Raw genomic sequence first — 17,415 nt, 5'->3', positions numbered from 1 at the left:
AGCGAACAATAAGAAGTTGTGGCGGCAGCGTACTGCACAGAAACTAAGCCGACATGATCGCTAATTTAGCAGTAAAAAATCGCAAAATATCGGCAGTGGGCTGCTAGGGGTCAAACAGTGGTTTATGGTTGGCAGAGAAATGGGGTTGCTAGGAAAAACAATTCGGGGTGTTTAAAAGTCAAGAAAGTAAAATAAAAATATTGATATTGAAGTGTTCTCATAAGATCTTTAAAAGAAAATTCTTAGACCCCAAAAACTATAACTAGTTAACGGTTAAAATAAGTTACGCAGTCGAAATTCATTAACGAAGTTATTAGACCATTTTGTTCACAGTCGAGTTTTTTTTTATATAAGATAACATCTCTCGATTCCCTAAATGTCTTTCTCTCTCCCTCTTTCTCTTTTGAGCTTGATCGATTGTGCTGATTTAGACTACTCAGCCAATATGAGGGTGAAGTATGAGTGAAACTACAGTGCTTTATTAGCTGATGTTGTGTTTAAATAAAGCAATACTTTAGGGAAAAAATAATACCGTTATAGAAGCAGAGTACTACATCTAAACACAGAAAAGGACTCTTCTAGAGTCTTAGAGTATAGTTCTAGAGTATAGTTCTATTATTCAAAAAGCACGAGTATATAAGCTAAGAAAAGATATGGGAGTGCCACTCTTCGATACATAACTAGTATATGGAGAAGCATATAGACGGTTTATGAAACGAAATTCGCGGCAACCATTAGTTAGTTTACAAAATTTTAATCCCACCTGAATTTATCTTCAGTTTCCTTATTCTCTAAAGATATAAAGTCTCTAAATTTTCAATCCTTTTAAAGAATTAATTTTATGAAAAATAATTTGGAATATTTGATCCATATTGGTTATTATCTTATAAAACAGAACAAATAGCCCTGAGTTTTACTGGGTTGTGACCGGCATAAAAATACTTTTACATACTATACCTTGCTCTGCGGAAGCATTTGGTCAACATATTCTTAAGATTAGCAAATTATGCCCACAAATTTAGAATTCGATTAAAAAAGACGCGCGTGAGAGAGAGAGAGAGAGATAGCGATAGTGTGTGAGTGAGAAATATTTAGAGTAGGCGAGAGAGAAAGATAGTTACCGAGTGAGAAAGAAAATAGTTTTCGAGTGAGAAAGATTGAGAAAGATAGTGTGCGAGTGTTTAAAAAAATATTTTTGAATATATTTGAAGAAAATATTATTGTAATTGAATAAGATGCTTAAATAGCTGATTTGAAAAAATATTGAATATAATTCTCGCGATTACTTATAGACAAATATTTATTTAACTCTTAAGGTCTATTCGAAAATAAAGTTCTAAAAAATATTTGTCTAAACACTGTTCCACGGCCCACTACTTGTATATACGAAAACCAGCAAAGCTTACTCAAAATCGAGGTGCACTCATAGACCCTAAAAGCAGTTGAAATGCGCGTCAGATTTTTATGTCTGTCGGTACGTCTAAAATAGACAAAAACGAGGTTGAACAAAAAATTAAAACCAAAATGAATCCTTTCTGCAAAAAGTTTACTGTTTGGTCGCTTGTTGTTGCTTTGGTGTGGCGGTTGCTGGTGAATGTTGAATGCGAGCAATTATCCATGTATTTCCTACCGTATAAAATGGGCAACAACAAAACAGGTCATAAATGCGAAACAACAGCAGTAATACAACGGCGAACAAGACCAACAAAAACAAAATACAGAAAATTGCAATAAATACAAAAAGTGTCGAGCGATAAACGCACACATTTATGGCAGCACCGATGCGAACCGATTGGGAAGATCATAAAATTTTATAATCTCACAAGCGTTGATGATGTGGGATCAACATAAGAAACGCTATATGGCCACATTTATAGTTACTGTTGCTCTTTCTACTGGTGTTGTTGTTGTGTTTGGTGCTTGTTGCCAGCTAGATAGCTGTTGTTAAATCTTTATCGCTTGTAGTTGTTTTTATTGTTGGTCAAGTTCAGCGATTTGGCGCATAAACCTGCCAACACACTTGACTTGACCCGACGCCGCGCACACAACACAACGCAAGGCAACGTGTGCAACATGGATATGGCGCGTATGCGCTTGGACTTGACATGAACACGGGCAGGCGCTCCGCAACAGTTGGGCAGAGTCCGGCTTGTTTGGTTAGTGTGCGCTTTGGTGGTTGGCTTTGTGGCGCGCGCAAATAAACAGTCTACACTGAAATAAAGAAGTGCATAAACAAAAACAGCAACAACAATAAAAACAACAACAAAAGAAGCCAAGACAAGCTTGATAAAAATTCAAAAACAAAACAAAAAAGAAAACAAAGAGTGGCAAAAATAGAGGATGCATAGACATAAATGTTTGCGCTTGAATGTCGAGGTGGGCCAACATAAAAGACCCACACTCTACACCTCCGTTTTAAGGTTGTAAGCGCGCGTATTTTAATGTGGTTTCCCATGTCCCGATGTGCCATTACTAATTCATAACAGTCAGGCAGCTAATAGCAGCCGTCCGAGTGCGAACATGTGGCCGAACAGACCGCAAGGACCGCAAGTATATGTATATATACCCGCTACACGTATCCGCATAACCGCCACAATTTTATATTGCAAGTCAACTGCTGCTTATGTGTTTCTTCCAAGTATTTATGTGTGTGTGTGTGTGTGTGTGTGTGTCTGTGTACGTACATATGTCGATGTCTGCTGCTCTAGGCTCAAGTCTTCACCACCTGCAACCATTTTTATTGACTTAGTTTTTAATTGCTTTCCACGTTCTTCTTCTCTTTGCCGCCACAGGTTTGGTTCCAGAACAAACGTTCCAAGGAGCGACGCATGAAACAAATCACCAGCATGGGACGTCCACCGTTCTTTGGCGGTGCGCGTAAAATGCGCGGCTTCCCCATGAATCTCTCACCTGGTGGTCTCGACGATGGTCCTGGTTTCCCTTATTTCGCTGCTGATGGCAAATTCGAATTTGGCTATGGTGGTCCACCGTTTCATCCGCATGACGGGCCATTCTTTCCAGGACATCCGGGTGGACCAATGCCATTCAATACACCAGGTAGGTTTTGTAAGTAATTTTTTTAAATTTTATTATCTATTTGTAGTATATTTACCTTACCATATGTAATTATAGAGGTGTGTAGAGCTTTAAGCTTATAAGAGTGCAGGTGAATCATTTTTGCTAGGGATATGAGTCCATGGTTTATTCCAAGAAATATCGTATATATTACAAATCTATAAACTCCATCGGGAAGATGTGACTTCCTTCTTTTGTTATATTGGTTGTAGCAAAGCATAGTCCCATTTAAATATAAAAGGGATTTACACTTTTGCAAGCATATACGCGAACTAGTCTCTCAGTTTTTGAGATATCAAACAGAAATTTTGCAAACGTCCTTTTCAGCTTATTTGTTGGAACTGCCAACATCGGACAACTATATTATATAGTCGTCATACAAACTGACCGATCAAAATCAAGTCTCTTGACAAGATATCTTCTTGAAAGAGTATTATAGTTTCACTCCAACCAATGTGAACATTTTTTCATTTTTTAATCAGTTTTGGGCGTAAGCCTTAATTAGCCAAATAACAACGAGTCTTATAGTAATATAAGTTTTAGAAAGTTTGGTGGATATTATGAAATCTAAAAGCTTTTTCTTGACAGCAATACACTCAGAGACGTTTCATTTCCTACCGAGATCCGCCAGACCTTAACAGAACTCTGCTTTTGCTGATGGTTGGAAATTTTATGCCGAACTAGAAATGGTTTCGACCCATAGTTGATAATTGTTATCACTTTAAAATTCCCAAGGCAAGATTGGATCTAAACCGATTTACTTGAGAATGGGCCCGTGATTGCTGTGAGAATTATCTAATGTGCAACGCTGTAGCTTCATTTATGCCATTAAATAAAAAACGTCATTCGAAAACGATAATGCCAGGCCGCCTCTTAATGTCGATGAAAACCCAACCAAGATGTACGGTTAAAATTCTTCCAGTAATTTCACTCTTAAAAAGCGCCAATCTCGTCGCCTAGATTAACACGACTTTTAAACAATTTTCTCGGTACTAGAAGTTAGATTAGGTTGGCTAGAAATTAGATTAATGACAATCCTGGAAACTTGGTTTAACCCCCTTAAAAGTCCACACTTCGAAATATCGAAGATTTATGCTTCGAGAAATCTAAAAGTTCCAAAATTTCTCAAAAAATTTAGTGAAGCTGGGACTCGTTACTAGAAATTAGTTTAAGCTGGAGAAAACTTAGAATATTCACATACTTGCAAAATACAATTTTTTTTACCCTACTAAGCGTACACACTTCAAAAACTCTAGAAGCATTGTGCTTCAAGAAGTGTTCTGTGAGATCCACAATTTCTCAATAAATGTGGTCAGATTGGAGCTCGACAAGAGAAATAAGATTAGGCTGGTTAGAAATTAGAATGTTGGCAAACTTAAAAATTTAAACTGGTTTAACGCTCCTCTCCTAAGATGAGCCCACTCTTCGAAAACTATAGAAGCATTGCGCTTTAAGGCGTCTATAAAAACAATTAATTCTAAAAAAAAATCGGACAAACTTGTAGCTCAAGCTTAAATGACGTCTCCCCTCTAAAATAAAATCTTAATTTAAATTTTAATCTCCAACGTTTTTCAAAAAGCCACATTTTCTAACGCCCACTCTCTCTCTCTTTCTCTTCACACACTTTCAGGCGGTCCCATGGATCACAGCGGCCCCATACCGATGGTAAATGAATTTGGTCTCACACCCGAATCGCAATTCCTCAGTCAAGCTGGTGGCCCACCGATGAGCATACAATCGGCTGGGGGGCCACCGCCACCACCTGAACACCTACTGGCTGCGCAACAACAAGCACAACAACAGCAAGTGCAACAGCAACAACAACAGCAAGCACAACAATCGAATGGCCCGCGCTCAGCATCACCGGAATTCATGACAGCGGCGAACTTCAGCGAACCATCGAATATGCAAAACGAAGGACTGGTTTGGTAATATACAAAACAATTGGCCAATCGCCTGCTGCTGCTGAAGACCTTGAGCGCACAACAGCAACACCAACACCAGCAACAACAACAACAACAGCAACACCATGCGCAATTGCAATTACAGTCGCCGGCAGCGCAGCCGTCGCCAGCCGCTCTGCTGCCAACACCATCAACAGCTGCTGCTAGCACTACAACAATAGCAGTGACGCCAGCAGAAACGATGGCGGCGATCTTGCTAGCGAATGAACCGCAAGTGGAGCAACAACAACAACAGCAACTGCAGCTGAAGCAAGAAGTTCTACCGCCGGAACAATTGGAGCTGTTGGAACAATGGTGATGCACACGCTGGCAACTAAACGCGACGCAACCACAGAAAACAAAACAAAATGGCGGCGCATTACCCTCTAGCACATATATAGATGCTTGCTTTCTAGCAAAATTGCTGCAATGTAAATTTTATTGAATGTAAAAAGTGGAAAAAAATCAAAAATAATCGGCGTATTCACACATGTAAACGCAGCTCAGAGTGACTTGGATTTGGCAGCTAGATAATATATGTTGCACACACATACCATACATGGTGTAGAAAAGCAGCGCGCGAGAAAAGCCAGCCGAAAAATGGCCAAAAATAAATTTAATTTATTTTCTATAAGAAAGCACAAAAATAAAAAGCGCGCAGTAAAATTAATAGATATACAAGAACAACTACACAAACAGCTCTTTACCCTCACAACCACACACACATAAGCATCTAAGCTAAGCCTATTTGTATTTTGTGTATAAAAAAAAAAAACAAAACAAACTTTAGATAAACCCGAAACATAAATTTGTGGCACTAACAAAAACAAAAAAAAAGCAAAAATCAAGCAGTTAATTAAATATATATAAATATATTTAAATAAAATTAGTAAATATGTAAAATCCAAACAAACCAGAATCCACTTTGAATGTGCAACAAAAGAAATTTTTGCTAAAATGTACCACAAAACAAAAACAAAAACAATACTTTGCCCCTAATTTGAGTTGTTAGTGTTTTTATATATAAATTTTACTTTTTTCATTGTTTCTCCCCCTTTTTCTAAAAAAAAAATTGTTGTCAAACAACGCACCGCACTTTGTATAAACTTCCTCCCCCACCCCTAACTAGTTTCAATTTTATATGAATGTTTGTATGTATGTATGTATGCAATTTTTATGCTTTCCCACTGCACAACTTCCTTTTGCGTTTCAGTTGAGTATCTTATTTATCTATGTAGTTGTAAGCTGTATAATTTATTGCTAATAGTGAAACCTATGTAATATTAAATATACAAAAACATATATGTAAAATGCTGATATTAATATAGAAGAAGAAAAAACCAGGAAGAATATAACAAAAAAAAAAAACAAAAAAGCAACTAGTGAAACGAGCAAGGCCCACTAAGAAGAAGTATGAAATGGAAAATTTATTATTATGAAAAAAAATGTATTGTAAAATGTATAAAGAGTTTAGTGTTAGCTTAATGTGTAAGTAATTATAAATAAATATATATATATATATATAAAGATATATATACATATATGCATAAATATGATATTATATTTATCAGCAAAACTATTACGGTAATAATATGAAAGTCGTGAATGATAACAAATAACAAGTGAAAACGTAAAACAAAAAAAATTATATAATTCAAATAAACAAATTGTTAACTAAAATGTGAATATAACGGTTGTTTTTACTTTAAAGAGTAGGAAAGAAAGCCATTCGGATGCAGAAGAGGCTAAATTTTATTTAAAACAAGAAAAAACGTAACGTCGGTTGCACCAGCTATATGATATAGTGATCTGATCTGAATAATAATTTGTGCCTAATTTTGTGAAGATATTACATCAAATAAAAAAGTTTCCTACACAAGCACTTGATTCCGATTGATCAGTTTGTATAGCAGCTATATGATATAGTGGTCTGATATCGGCCGTTTCGAAAAATGAGCAACTTCTTAGTGAGAAAAGGACAGGTGCAAAATTTCATGACATGGCTAAATCAACTCAGCTCATCATGATGATCCTTTATGTATACATTTTATAGGGTCTCCGACGTTTCCTTCTGGATGTTACAAACTTCGTGGCAAATTTTATATACCCTGTTTAGGGTATAATAAGAAGGAAGGACAAAAAATTGGTATAAAATTATCTAAAACCTACCATAAATGGCCAAGAAAAAAATAAACAAAAAGAGAGAGAGGATAAAGAATATAACAGTTGTTTTTAGGTGGTATCAGGCCAACTGCTTAATAAGTGAACTTCGGTCGGAGAAGTTACTAAATTTGCTTAGAACAAGTAAGGAAGGGCTAAGTTCGGATGTAACCGAACATTTTATACTCTCGCAAAGTCAAATGGTATACTCGTTTTAGATTTCTTTGTGGATCTTGCCGCCTTGTTCTATGTTGACCGATATTTTCGGTAAAAAGTCAGCTATAGGCACTGGGGTCCACATATTCATTACCTAGGGGCTTGAACAGTTCTGACTCGATTTAGACAATTTTTGGTCACAAGGTGGCATACTTCAAACGCATTATTCACGCGAAGTTTTACCCCGATATAATCATTGTTGCTTGATATGCATAGTGGAAAGTGAAAGAATCAGATGGAATTGAAAATGGTGTTATATGGGAAAAAGGCGTGGTGTTGTAGTCCGATTTCGCCCATTTTCGCATTATGACATAGAAATATGAAAAGAACGTTATGCACCGAATTTGGTTGGAATCGGTTAAGCAGATCCCAAGATATGGGTTTTCACCTAAAAATGGGCGGTGCCACGCCCACTGACTAATTTAAACGCGGTTCCTATAAAGTCATCTCATACCATCCCAGAGATAAAATTTAATGTCTCTGGCGTGTTTAGTGCTTGATTTATCGCGCTTTTAGTAGTTTTTAACAGTACCGTTATATGGGGAGTGGGCGGAGTTGCCACCCGATTTCAACCATAAAGGCATTTGCTTTCAGTGAATTTGGTTATTATAGCATTAGTGGTTTAGGATATATGCACATTAAACCTATTAGGGGCGGAACCACGCTCACTTAAAAAAAACAATTCCAACTGAAGATGCCTCTCCCTAATGTGATCCTGTATACCAAATATCAGTCTTGTATCTTGTTGTGGAGCTTAGTTATGGCAATTTATTTGTTTTTGAATAATTGCGTTTTGTGGGCGTGGCAGTGGTCCGATTACGCTCATCTGCAACACCAACCGTCTCACGGTACCAAGAAACATGTCTACCAAGTTTCATAAAGATATCTAAATTTTTACTCAAGTTAGAGCTTGCACGGACGGACGGATAGACGGACGGACGGACAGACAGTCATCCGGATTTCAACTCGTCTCTTCATCCTGATCATTTATATATATACCTATAACCCTATATCTAACTCGATTAGTTTTAGGTGATACAAACAACCGTTAGGTGAACAAAACTATTATACTCCGTAGCAACAGGTTGCGAAAATAAACCCAGAGGGAGATAGGAAAAGAAAGAGAGAGGAAGAGTAAAGTAAGATAAAAAAGAGATACGGAGTAAGTATGACAGTAGCAGAGATCGGAAACGATGCACCAATCATTTTCATTGATGCCAAAAATTTGGAACTAAGGAGCTTACACAATCTCACAATTTGTGAGCATATGAGAAAAATAGTGTAGCATACGGTAGTGGTTCAATAAGTACTTACCCAACAAAAGAAAAACAAAAAGTCTCTTTTTGAAACGATATGCCTGACCCAGGCCAATTGGTCGTGGAGACGACGGATGTGTATGTCTGTTATTTTCGCAACTCGGCCAATAATTTGCACAGTAAAGTCCTATGACCATTTTACCTTTCTTCACGTAGTCGATAAAAATCACATTTTTTGAATTCCAGAAAAGAATGTGGGCAACTTCCGGCCGATAATACAGTATTCGCCTTCTTTGAAAAGGGTTCGCTGGGTCCATTATTTCGACTTTTCTTTGGTCTCTGGTGTAATTGTATGTCAGGCGATTTTCGTTCGATAAAAGCTCATACTTCGTTGTTTGTTCGTGAACATGGCACTGTGTCACTTTTTCATATTTCCCAAAATAAAGAGAACCTTAAAGGCCCAGTATTTTTACAAGATAGATGTCAGGGGATCCATGTTTCGTCGACAGTTACGAAACGGATATGTATCTACTTCGAATTAGTCTTAAACAGCATCAAAAACTGCTGTGAACTGTTGTCCTTGTCATCTGCAGTGAGCAATTGCAGCATACATCGGGGCGACAGCTTTATCCTGCCAAATATCAAAGAATATGACCAACACAGTATTTTAAGAAACCTATTATTTTTGGCTATGTCTCAAGAATTAAATCGGCGGTCTGATAATACGAGATCATCGACATTTGTCAGGTTATCCTCCGTGGTAGCCGTTTTCCAACCACTTGGCGTGGCTCGTCAAAAACGGAATTAAATTCCTATGACAGCACGTTGAAATTCTTTAAACCAATAACCACCATCGAATAAGAAGAGTCACCGTATACTACATCGAATTGCTATTTGATTTCATTGCGCGATTTCTCTTCCAAAAACCAAAATCGTATCGTTCTTACGATCAATATTGATTCTTATTAATTTTTATAAAATCCGCGGACACGTTCGCTCATACATGCGTTGGAAAAAAAACTACGAGTGCGGCTGACATTTTGACAGTAGCCGTCTTGTAGAATCTTCTACACGATATGCATATGTAATAGTGGCAGCATCAGGCGGAGCAGCTTCTGGTTATATTTAAAAATGTATAGAATAAATGTGAGCTGAGAAAGGGTGCATTCATTACTTGAGTACTTTTAATGCAATTTTTATAATAGGAATGTTATATCGACCTAGGTTGAGTAAACTATCTTATATTTTACCAGTATATTTCGGAACAAATAAAGGATTGGGCTTTACGAGGATTTAGACTGAATACGATCATTTCTCATCAGCTATCATGCTACAATATATCAGCTATATGTATGGTTGTTCTTTCTGTTAATTCTGCTAAAAATTCAACACTTTTCGAAAAAACTATGAAAAATGCTACTTGGGTAGAACGCCATATTACATTCATTTATGTGCATCAAATATAAAGGAAAATAGTACTGCAATGAAAAAAGTGAAATTGAAGTTGTGAAAATGGCGTGGGAAAAGTTAAACGCCTTCACATGTGGTCTTCATATGAAACTCAAACCCAAAGATTGCAGTTTCACTCTAAAGATAATAATAAATTCAGCATCGAAGACAAATGAGAAACGTTTATCGAATAAAATATTTTTTTAAGAAAAGATATACTTAATAATGGAGCGATTCTATTCAAGGCGGAAAATAAGAGGATGATCGAATTGAAGAATGGCAATGGTATATAATAGACCACCGTTATGGTTTTCCAAAAAAAATTAGTTTAACTTAAAGAAAGAGACGAAGAGATGGTTCGAAGTACGGACTGATTCATTTAAACTATATCTGTACTATACTTATCGCGATTGAAGTGATATTAAGGCGCACTGAATGCAATACACCCAATGCAATACAAAAGACACACTACTACGCGCATGCCACATATGCAACACCGGAACAAACGCTAATGCTTATGTGCTGGACATTTGTATGTTGTCATGTGTCCAATGCAGCAGCCATTAAATGGCAAACCTGTGCGCTTGCACGCAAATGCAATGCAATAGTCACCCACACACACACACCCACACAGACACACACGGACAAAAGCACACGCCTGACCACAGTTCCAGTTCACGGTCGCTACACTGGGATGCATCAAAACAACATGCAATACAGATAGAAACGCTTTCAAATGGCGCTCGCATGTCCACCCGCAATGTCAATGTTGCCACATGGTGCCGCAAAAGCACCAGTGCAGATGTGTTGGTGTGACGCGAAGTTCATCTGACATGTGTGTACATTTTGGATGCACTTCAAAGGCGAAGCGCCCTCAAATGCTGCTGTTGCATGTTATACCGTTGCAGCGTTGCAAGCGACGCTTATATCTCTATCACAAATAACAAAAGCCGAATGCAGCATGTCCTTATGCATGCCGTTATCACCACCTCACCACACCGCACCACATCGCTTTCAATGCAGCCCTGTCAACGTGCTTGAAGCAGGAAAGCAGCCATTCAGCGTCCGTCTCGCAGTCTCATTGTCCACTCTATGCTCGGACGGACAGACACAGGCTGTGGGTTAGGCAGCGTGCAACAAAACCTTTAACTGGATGAAGTTGACCAGCGAGGCAGACAAACATTACATTGCTGCCAACAGGAGGAGTCAATGCTCTAGTCTGCATGTGCATATGTGTTTGTGCGTGCGTGTGTGTTTAGAGGCGCTCATGTGTCACTTGTGGATCGGCCGAGTGTTGTTCGCATTCATGTTGGAACTTTCATCAATGTTGTTATTTGTTGTTGGCACTCATGTTTATGCTGCCTAGTGCTGTTAGAATCTTTGCTTTTGTTGCAGTTTGTACTGTTGTTGTTGTCATGTTTCTGATGGCCGCTTTGCTGTTGTGCTGTGGGTCCTTGCGTTGGCTCGTTGGGTCGTCACATTCCATTGTCTCGATTGCACATAATTCGTGTTGTTGAACACGCACTCGAACAACACACCTACACATATACAGACACACACGTACATAATTGCATATCGACACACACACTTCAGTGATTTCCGTTTAAATCACACCCCTCCAACTCCTTTCAGCATTTCATCCTTCAATCTCACGATTTTCGGTAAATTTTACAGTGGTAATTTCTTGAATAACTCGAAAACACTTATTGTTTTGTTATGTTTTGTGAAATATCAAACTCTTAGTATTCTAGTCTAAATGTGATTTAGTAAGTTACTGCAGACTTTCATTCACTTACGATCAGTCAAATATTGGAAATCGTCCAATCCGATTTTCATGTGACCATCGGTTGAATAGAGCTGGATACAAAAGGAAGCTCGATGTACTCATGGACCGAGTTTCCATCTGCGAATCACTGCTGAATCGCAACAAAATCGTTCTATTTCAAAAGCGTATGGTTGCTGGTGATTAAAAGTGGTAATTTGCGACAACGTCGAGGGAAACATTCGTGAACTGTCTGGAAGGTTTAACTATGTGTTTGGTGGCATTGGCAGGGAATCATCTACTATGAGCTAATAACCTGCGACCAAATTATTTCAGACAACTGCACCGCCTGAAGGAAGCAATCACCCAGTAGCGGTATGCTTTCACCGTTAGGAGAGGAATTGTGTTGCATCAAAACAACGCCAAACCACACACACATCGATAGTGGCTCGGTAGAAATCCCGGCAGCTAAGTTGGGACGTTTTTCGGCATCCACCCTATAGTTCGAACCTGGCATCAAGTGATTACTACATGTTACTATGGCGAATGATTTTGATGGTGAAAAATTTGCCTCAAGAGAAGCTTGTGAAAAGCGAATTTTTCCATGAAAAAATATTTAACAACAAATTTACTTGAAATTTTGTGTTTCCAATGAAATCACGGCCACAAAATCATTGGAAATTTTCCAGAAATATTTTGGGGAGTCTACTTTGTCACAAACACAGGTACTTGAGTGGCACAAATCATTCAGCGAAGGTCGTAAAGTCATCGAAAACTTGCCTCATTCGAATCGTCCATCCACTTCTGTTAATGAAGTTAATATCGAAAAAGTTCGAGACAGGCCTTTAAAATCATCGTGTTGGCATCAGAGGGATACAGAGGGTTTCAATATCGCTTTTAGATCGACTCAACACATAAATATGAAGTGTGCTATGGCTAGAATCATACCAAAAGACCTGAATATTTTTCGAAAAGACCGTTGAATAGATGTCACCAAAAAGATGCTTGTCAACGTAGCAAAAGACCATACATTCATTGAACGCATCATTAGTGGTGACGAGCCGTGGGTTTATGAATATGACAACGAAAATACCCAAAAATCTAGCGAAACCGAAATATACGAAAATTCACTAATGCACTGAAGACCATTACCAGCCGATAAATGCACAGCAGCCTATTTTGAAAGCGATAATTAAGATTTATATTAAAATACGTAAAAATATGGTTTTTTTTTCATTCCCTGTCAAATTTGATCAGACGGTATGATTACTAGATATTACTACAATAATCCCACTGAACAGACGAAAAATTGTCTACAAAAATTGTTCAGAACCTAAAATCGTAGTAGAACACAAATGAAAAAATTTTATTCTTGATTAAATATGAAAAAAAAATATGGGAAAAATCGTTTCCGCTACAAAGCCGTCAATATATTATGCAGCACTAACAGATATCGATAATGAACCACTGTGCACTCATATTGCTCGTCGAAAATTTCCAACTACAACCAATTGTGTCCTTTACAGCCCACAAAATAAGTAGCATTGTTGGTTTTGTACCGAAATGTCGGAACTGTCTGCCGCCATCCGGTAGGGCTGCTTGTCTGCTAGCCCATCAACCTTCCTTCCTGCTTGTCTATCAGAAGGGTGTTCATGCTTGGCGGTGATGCACAAATGACTGCCAGTCACCGGCGTGTCTAGCATTGCTATGCGCCCGAACCAGCCCGACCCAGCCTGGCCCTGTCGGCATGCCATAAACTGACTGACTGATGATAATGATGATTCCATGTGTCCACATTTGTGATTGATAAATGTGCATTTTGCACCGTTCGGCGTTGGCCTCCCGCTGCCCGCTGCCTGCCGCTTAACTGTGAGTGTGTGCACAACGCTAAACTAATTCGTTGCTAGTCAGTTGCTCTGCCCTATGACGTTTTGTTGGTTGTTGCCGCAAGTTGATGTATGTGTGTGTGTGTGTGTAATTGCCTGACGGTGTCTGTCTGCTCACTTGATTGTCTGTTTATCAGCGCTTTTGTCCGTCCATCTGCCGTAATCCTACGCAGCGTTTGCATGTTTCGCTGCATGTCTAGGTGTATATGTGTAATGCGTCGTGGAACAGACTCGTATCACCGGTAGCGGTCATTAAATTTAATGTTTGCCACATACAATCGTACAACAATACAAATGCAGCTCCAACACTAACACAAATCGTACGTGCAACAAATTGTAGCAATAACAGCGCAGAGCATAGCATAGCGTAGTAGCGAATGCAACAACAATAAAAAACATTGCATTGCCTATTTATTTGCTACAGTAAAGGATGACCATTCGCGCTTTCCAACTGTGTGGTGAACATTACCACGAAATTACTTCAAAGACATCAAATCCATGAAAACTATTAAATCCAGCTGAGCAACAAAATCATTTCTCCTCCCCCCGTTTGCATCGGCCGCTTACACTTGCCCTTTTCACGCATGTGGCAACACCTTCCCTGCCTGTGTGTATGTATTTACAAATGTGTGCGCGTGTGTGTGTGGCTGTGTCCTTTGTCATTGTCAAATTGTAGCTGTTGTCGTTGTTGTAGCTGTCAGAGTTGTCGAATTGGGGCGTTGAACGATCAAAAAGGATTACAAATATAAATATTACATACGATTGTTGTCATCACGTAATGCCAATTGAACATATGTGAATATGTTTTCATATAGTTACTTATGTGTAGCGGTATGTATGTATGTATTTATGTCGAAATATCGATTTGCAATGCGTTTGAAACGTATAATTATTTACCTTTAGAATTAGTTCACGGAATCATGACATGTAGATGCGGAATGGAACTACAAAGAGGGCGTAAAAACTAAAGGATCTCAAAAGCAAGAATACCCTTACTTTCGGTTGCACCGAAGCTGTAATACACTTACAAATACAAAATATTACATACAAGTACTTAATTTTGATCGGTCAGTATGTATGGCAACTATATACTATGCCATAGCATTGCTATGGTAGTCCGATCTGAACAATTTCTTCTAAGATTGTAGCGATGCCTTGGCCGGTAATAGATGCCAAATTTTATGAAGATATATTGTCAAATTAAAAATAAGTTTATATGTTTGAGACGACGTAAACTCCCGCTATACCAGCACTGGTTGTTTAGGAAAGTAATTTGTATACAAATATTCCTATCCTCTTGCGCTCTAGTGTTAGGTCTATGAGCTTCCTATCTGCTTGTCAAGCTCTGATCAACAACAAAACTTGAGCGGCTGCGAGATCCTTTTGAACCAAAGTGGAATGCAAGTGGCCTTCTGATTAATCACGTGGTGTTCTGAATGGACACTGTTCAATAGGTTCACATCCGAAAATGTAACCTTTCTTATCGGATTCAAATTGCCAAAGCTGTATAGAGAAAGGCGAGTTGGAATCATCTAGATAGTTTCTTTTCAACTGTCCAGCTTTTGCCAGACTGAGGTTGAAACATAACGGTAGAACCATTTTCGGCCGTATCTGGCGAAGAAGATCAGGATAAATGACAAATAATCGAAGGTTTTACTGAAAACACAACAATATTTCGGGAACTTTGTGTGTTTTAACAAATTGCTAGGCTTTCGGTTATGAAAGTGAGATTGTTGGTCCTTCGGAAATCCTTTTATACATTCAATAAGTTTAGATAAAGATATCTCTTACCCAAATATGTGGTTTTCAGAATTTCGGATCGTTTGAAAATGAAGAAAGGTAAACTCTAAAGAGCGTATTATTTTTGTTCATATTTATCTATACATTCATACTCATTAGGACCGTTTGTATTCAACATTGTGATTTTGAAATTTCGAAGCATATTTCGGATCTATACTTATGCGCATCGTATTCATACTCCAGGTAATGATTACTCATCAGTATATCAGGGTCAACGGTCAACCATAAGCAAAAATTGCATACCATAGTGAAATAGCTTTTTTATTGTAGTTCAAAGAGACAGATTTAAAAAAAAGTAGGAAAGCGGAGCAAAAAAATAACCATAGTTTTTATTAATAGGCATAAATTTTATTTGAATTTTTTTAGATATATGAACGAGTAAAAGTAAAGTTTCTTGAGTTTCAAAAAAGAATGTGACTATAATGATAACCGTCAATTCGTTCAATATTTCTGCATACAATTCAGTTCTTTCAGTGACGAAGGTTTAGGCATTTCGGAAAAACAAAAACGCGGAAAAAAAGGAATTTCAAAAGAAACACTTTATTTTAATGAAGAAAATTGCTTTATTAATGTAATCCAAACTCTACGCATGACAAAACAAAGATTCGATACAAAGTGATTTGTAGGAAAGAGGTAGTTCCGGTTGAAAACATCCATAAACTACAATAATTATAATGACCATATAACCACCTTGAACGAGAGAGCTGACACCCTAAATACAGCGAAGTAACGATATGTCCAATCCGCACTTTTTGTAATACGAAAGCTTCGTAAAAAGTGGTTGCCGCGCAATGTTGCATGCCTTAGGCTTCGAATACTTCCACATTGAGCGACTTTTTCTTATGCTTAGACCGCGTTTGAGGCGTATTTTGAAGCAAAAGACAAATCTTACTACCGAAATGGTATCGAAAAGTCAAAAGTTCGTTGATTTCAGCAGGTATTTATCCAATTTTCTTTTGAGATGTAAGCTCTACATCAAAATAATTTAAACATGCTCAAAATCGAAAAAGCTATCATCTTTTCTTTTCACTGGTACAACAACTACCATATGATTTCTTAGTCCTATGTCTTCCTTTTTGCAATTTTCTACCGCACAAGCGCACAATTAACGGTATAATAACTCAATTTCATATAATTTGTACAATTTTTTATTCAATTAACAACAACTCTTTTGACTAACCACTTCCTTCAGGGGCATAGCCTGTTAAAAAAAAATTATTTAAAAGAAAAACTGAAAAAAAACTCTCCGAGTATTCGTGATAATAATGTGGTGAAACAATAATTTTAATGAGCGTTACAAAAGATAACTACAGTAAACAATTATTCGAATGTGTGAGGACTGAGATAAAACAAACAATCAAGTCAAAGCAAACTATTAGAGACACGCAAACAAATAGCAAGCAAGTCAGGACGTGCAACACGCAATGCGAAGGAAGCGCACTGTGTAGTGATGAACTGAAACCAACTGTAAGTGACTAAAAGGTGGAACTAGAATAGTCCAGCGGTAGCGCCATTGCGTCACTAAGGCGCTGCAGCCGTTAAAATGCAATCAAAAACGCGACGCTGCAGTGACGCACGGCCGCACGAAGCGTAACACGGACGCTAGTGAAACGAATTAGTTTTGCTTTTTTGGGAAAACGTCGAATGAGTGACACGAAATGATTTGCGCGCTGGACGCAAGTAAGACTAAACTGCGCGCGGCGGCACACGAAAGTAGAAAACATACCGCATTTAGCGCGCGCACGAGTACTCCGTATGCGGACACAGCGCCTTTGATTGCCGCTGCGGCTACCGTTGACATTGCTGGCGGCATTTCTAGTTTCAGCTTTTTTTCATGACATTGCATGCTTAGGCATTAACACGCAATA

General features: G+C 38.2%; 1 protein-coding gene across 2 annotated transcripts in view; it reads left to right on the top strand.

Annotated features, from left to right (window-relative positions):
- The window catches only part of Lim1 (LIM homeobox 1), a 154,197-nt gene extending 147,488 nt beyond the window's left edge, over positions 1-6,709 (top strand). The window contains exons 6-7 of one of the 2 annotated variants that reach the window (XM_036362075.2): positions 2,793-3,066; positions 4,706-6,709. In XM_036362075.2, coding sequence (XP_036217968.1) covers positions 2,793-3,066; positions 4,706-5,007 — 576 coding nt within the window. In that variant the 3' untranslated portion in view covers positions 5,008-6,709. The remainder of the gene's footprint in view (positions 1-2,792; positions 3,067-4,705) is intronic. The other variant, XM_036362076.2, reaches the window with a different exon arrangement.
- Positions 6,710-17,415: the final 10,706 nt, after the last annotated feature.

Source organism: Bactrocera oleae, chromosome 5, assembly GCF_042242935.1.
Source record: "Bactrocera oleae isolate idBacOlea1 chromosome 5, idBacOlea1, whole genome shotgun sequence".
Classification (NCBI taxonomy): Eukaryota; Metazoa; Arthropoda; class Insecta; order Diptera; family Tephritidae; genus Bactrocera; species Bactrocera oleae.
Note: the sequence above shows the minus strand (reverse complement) of the source record. Positions and strands in the feature narration are given on the sequence as shown.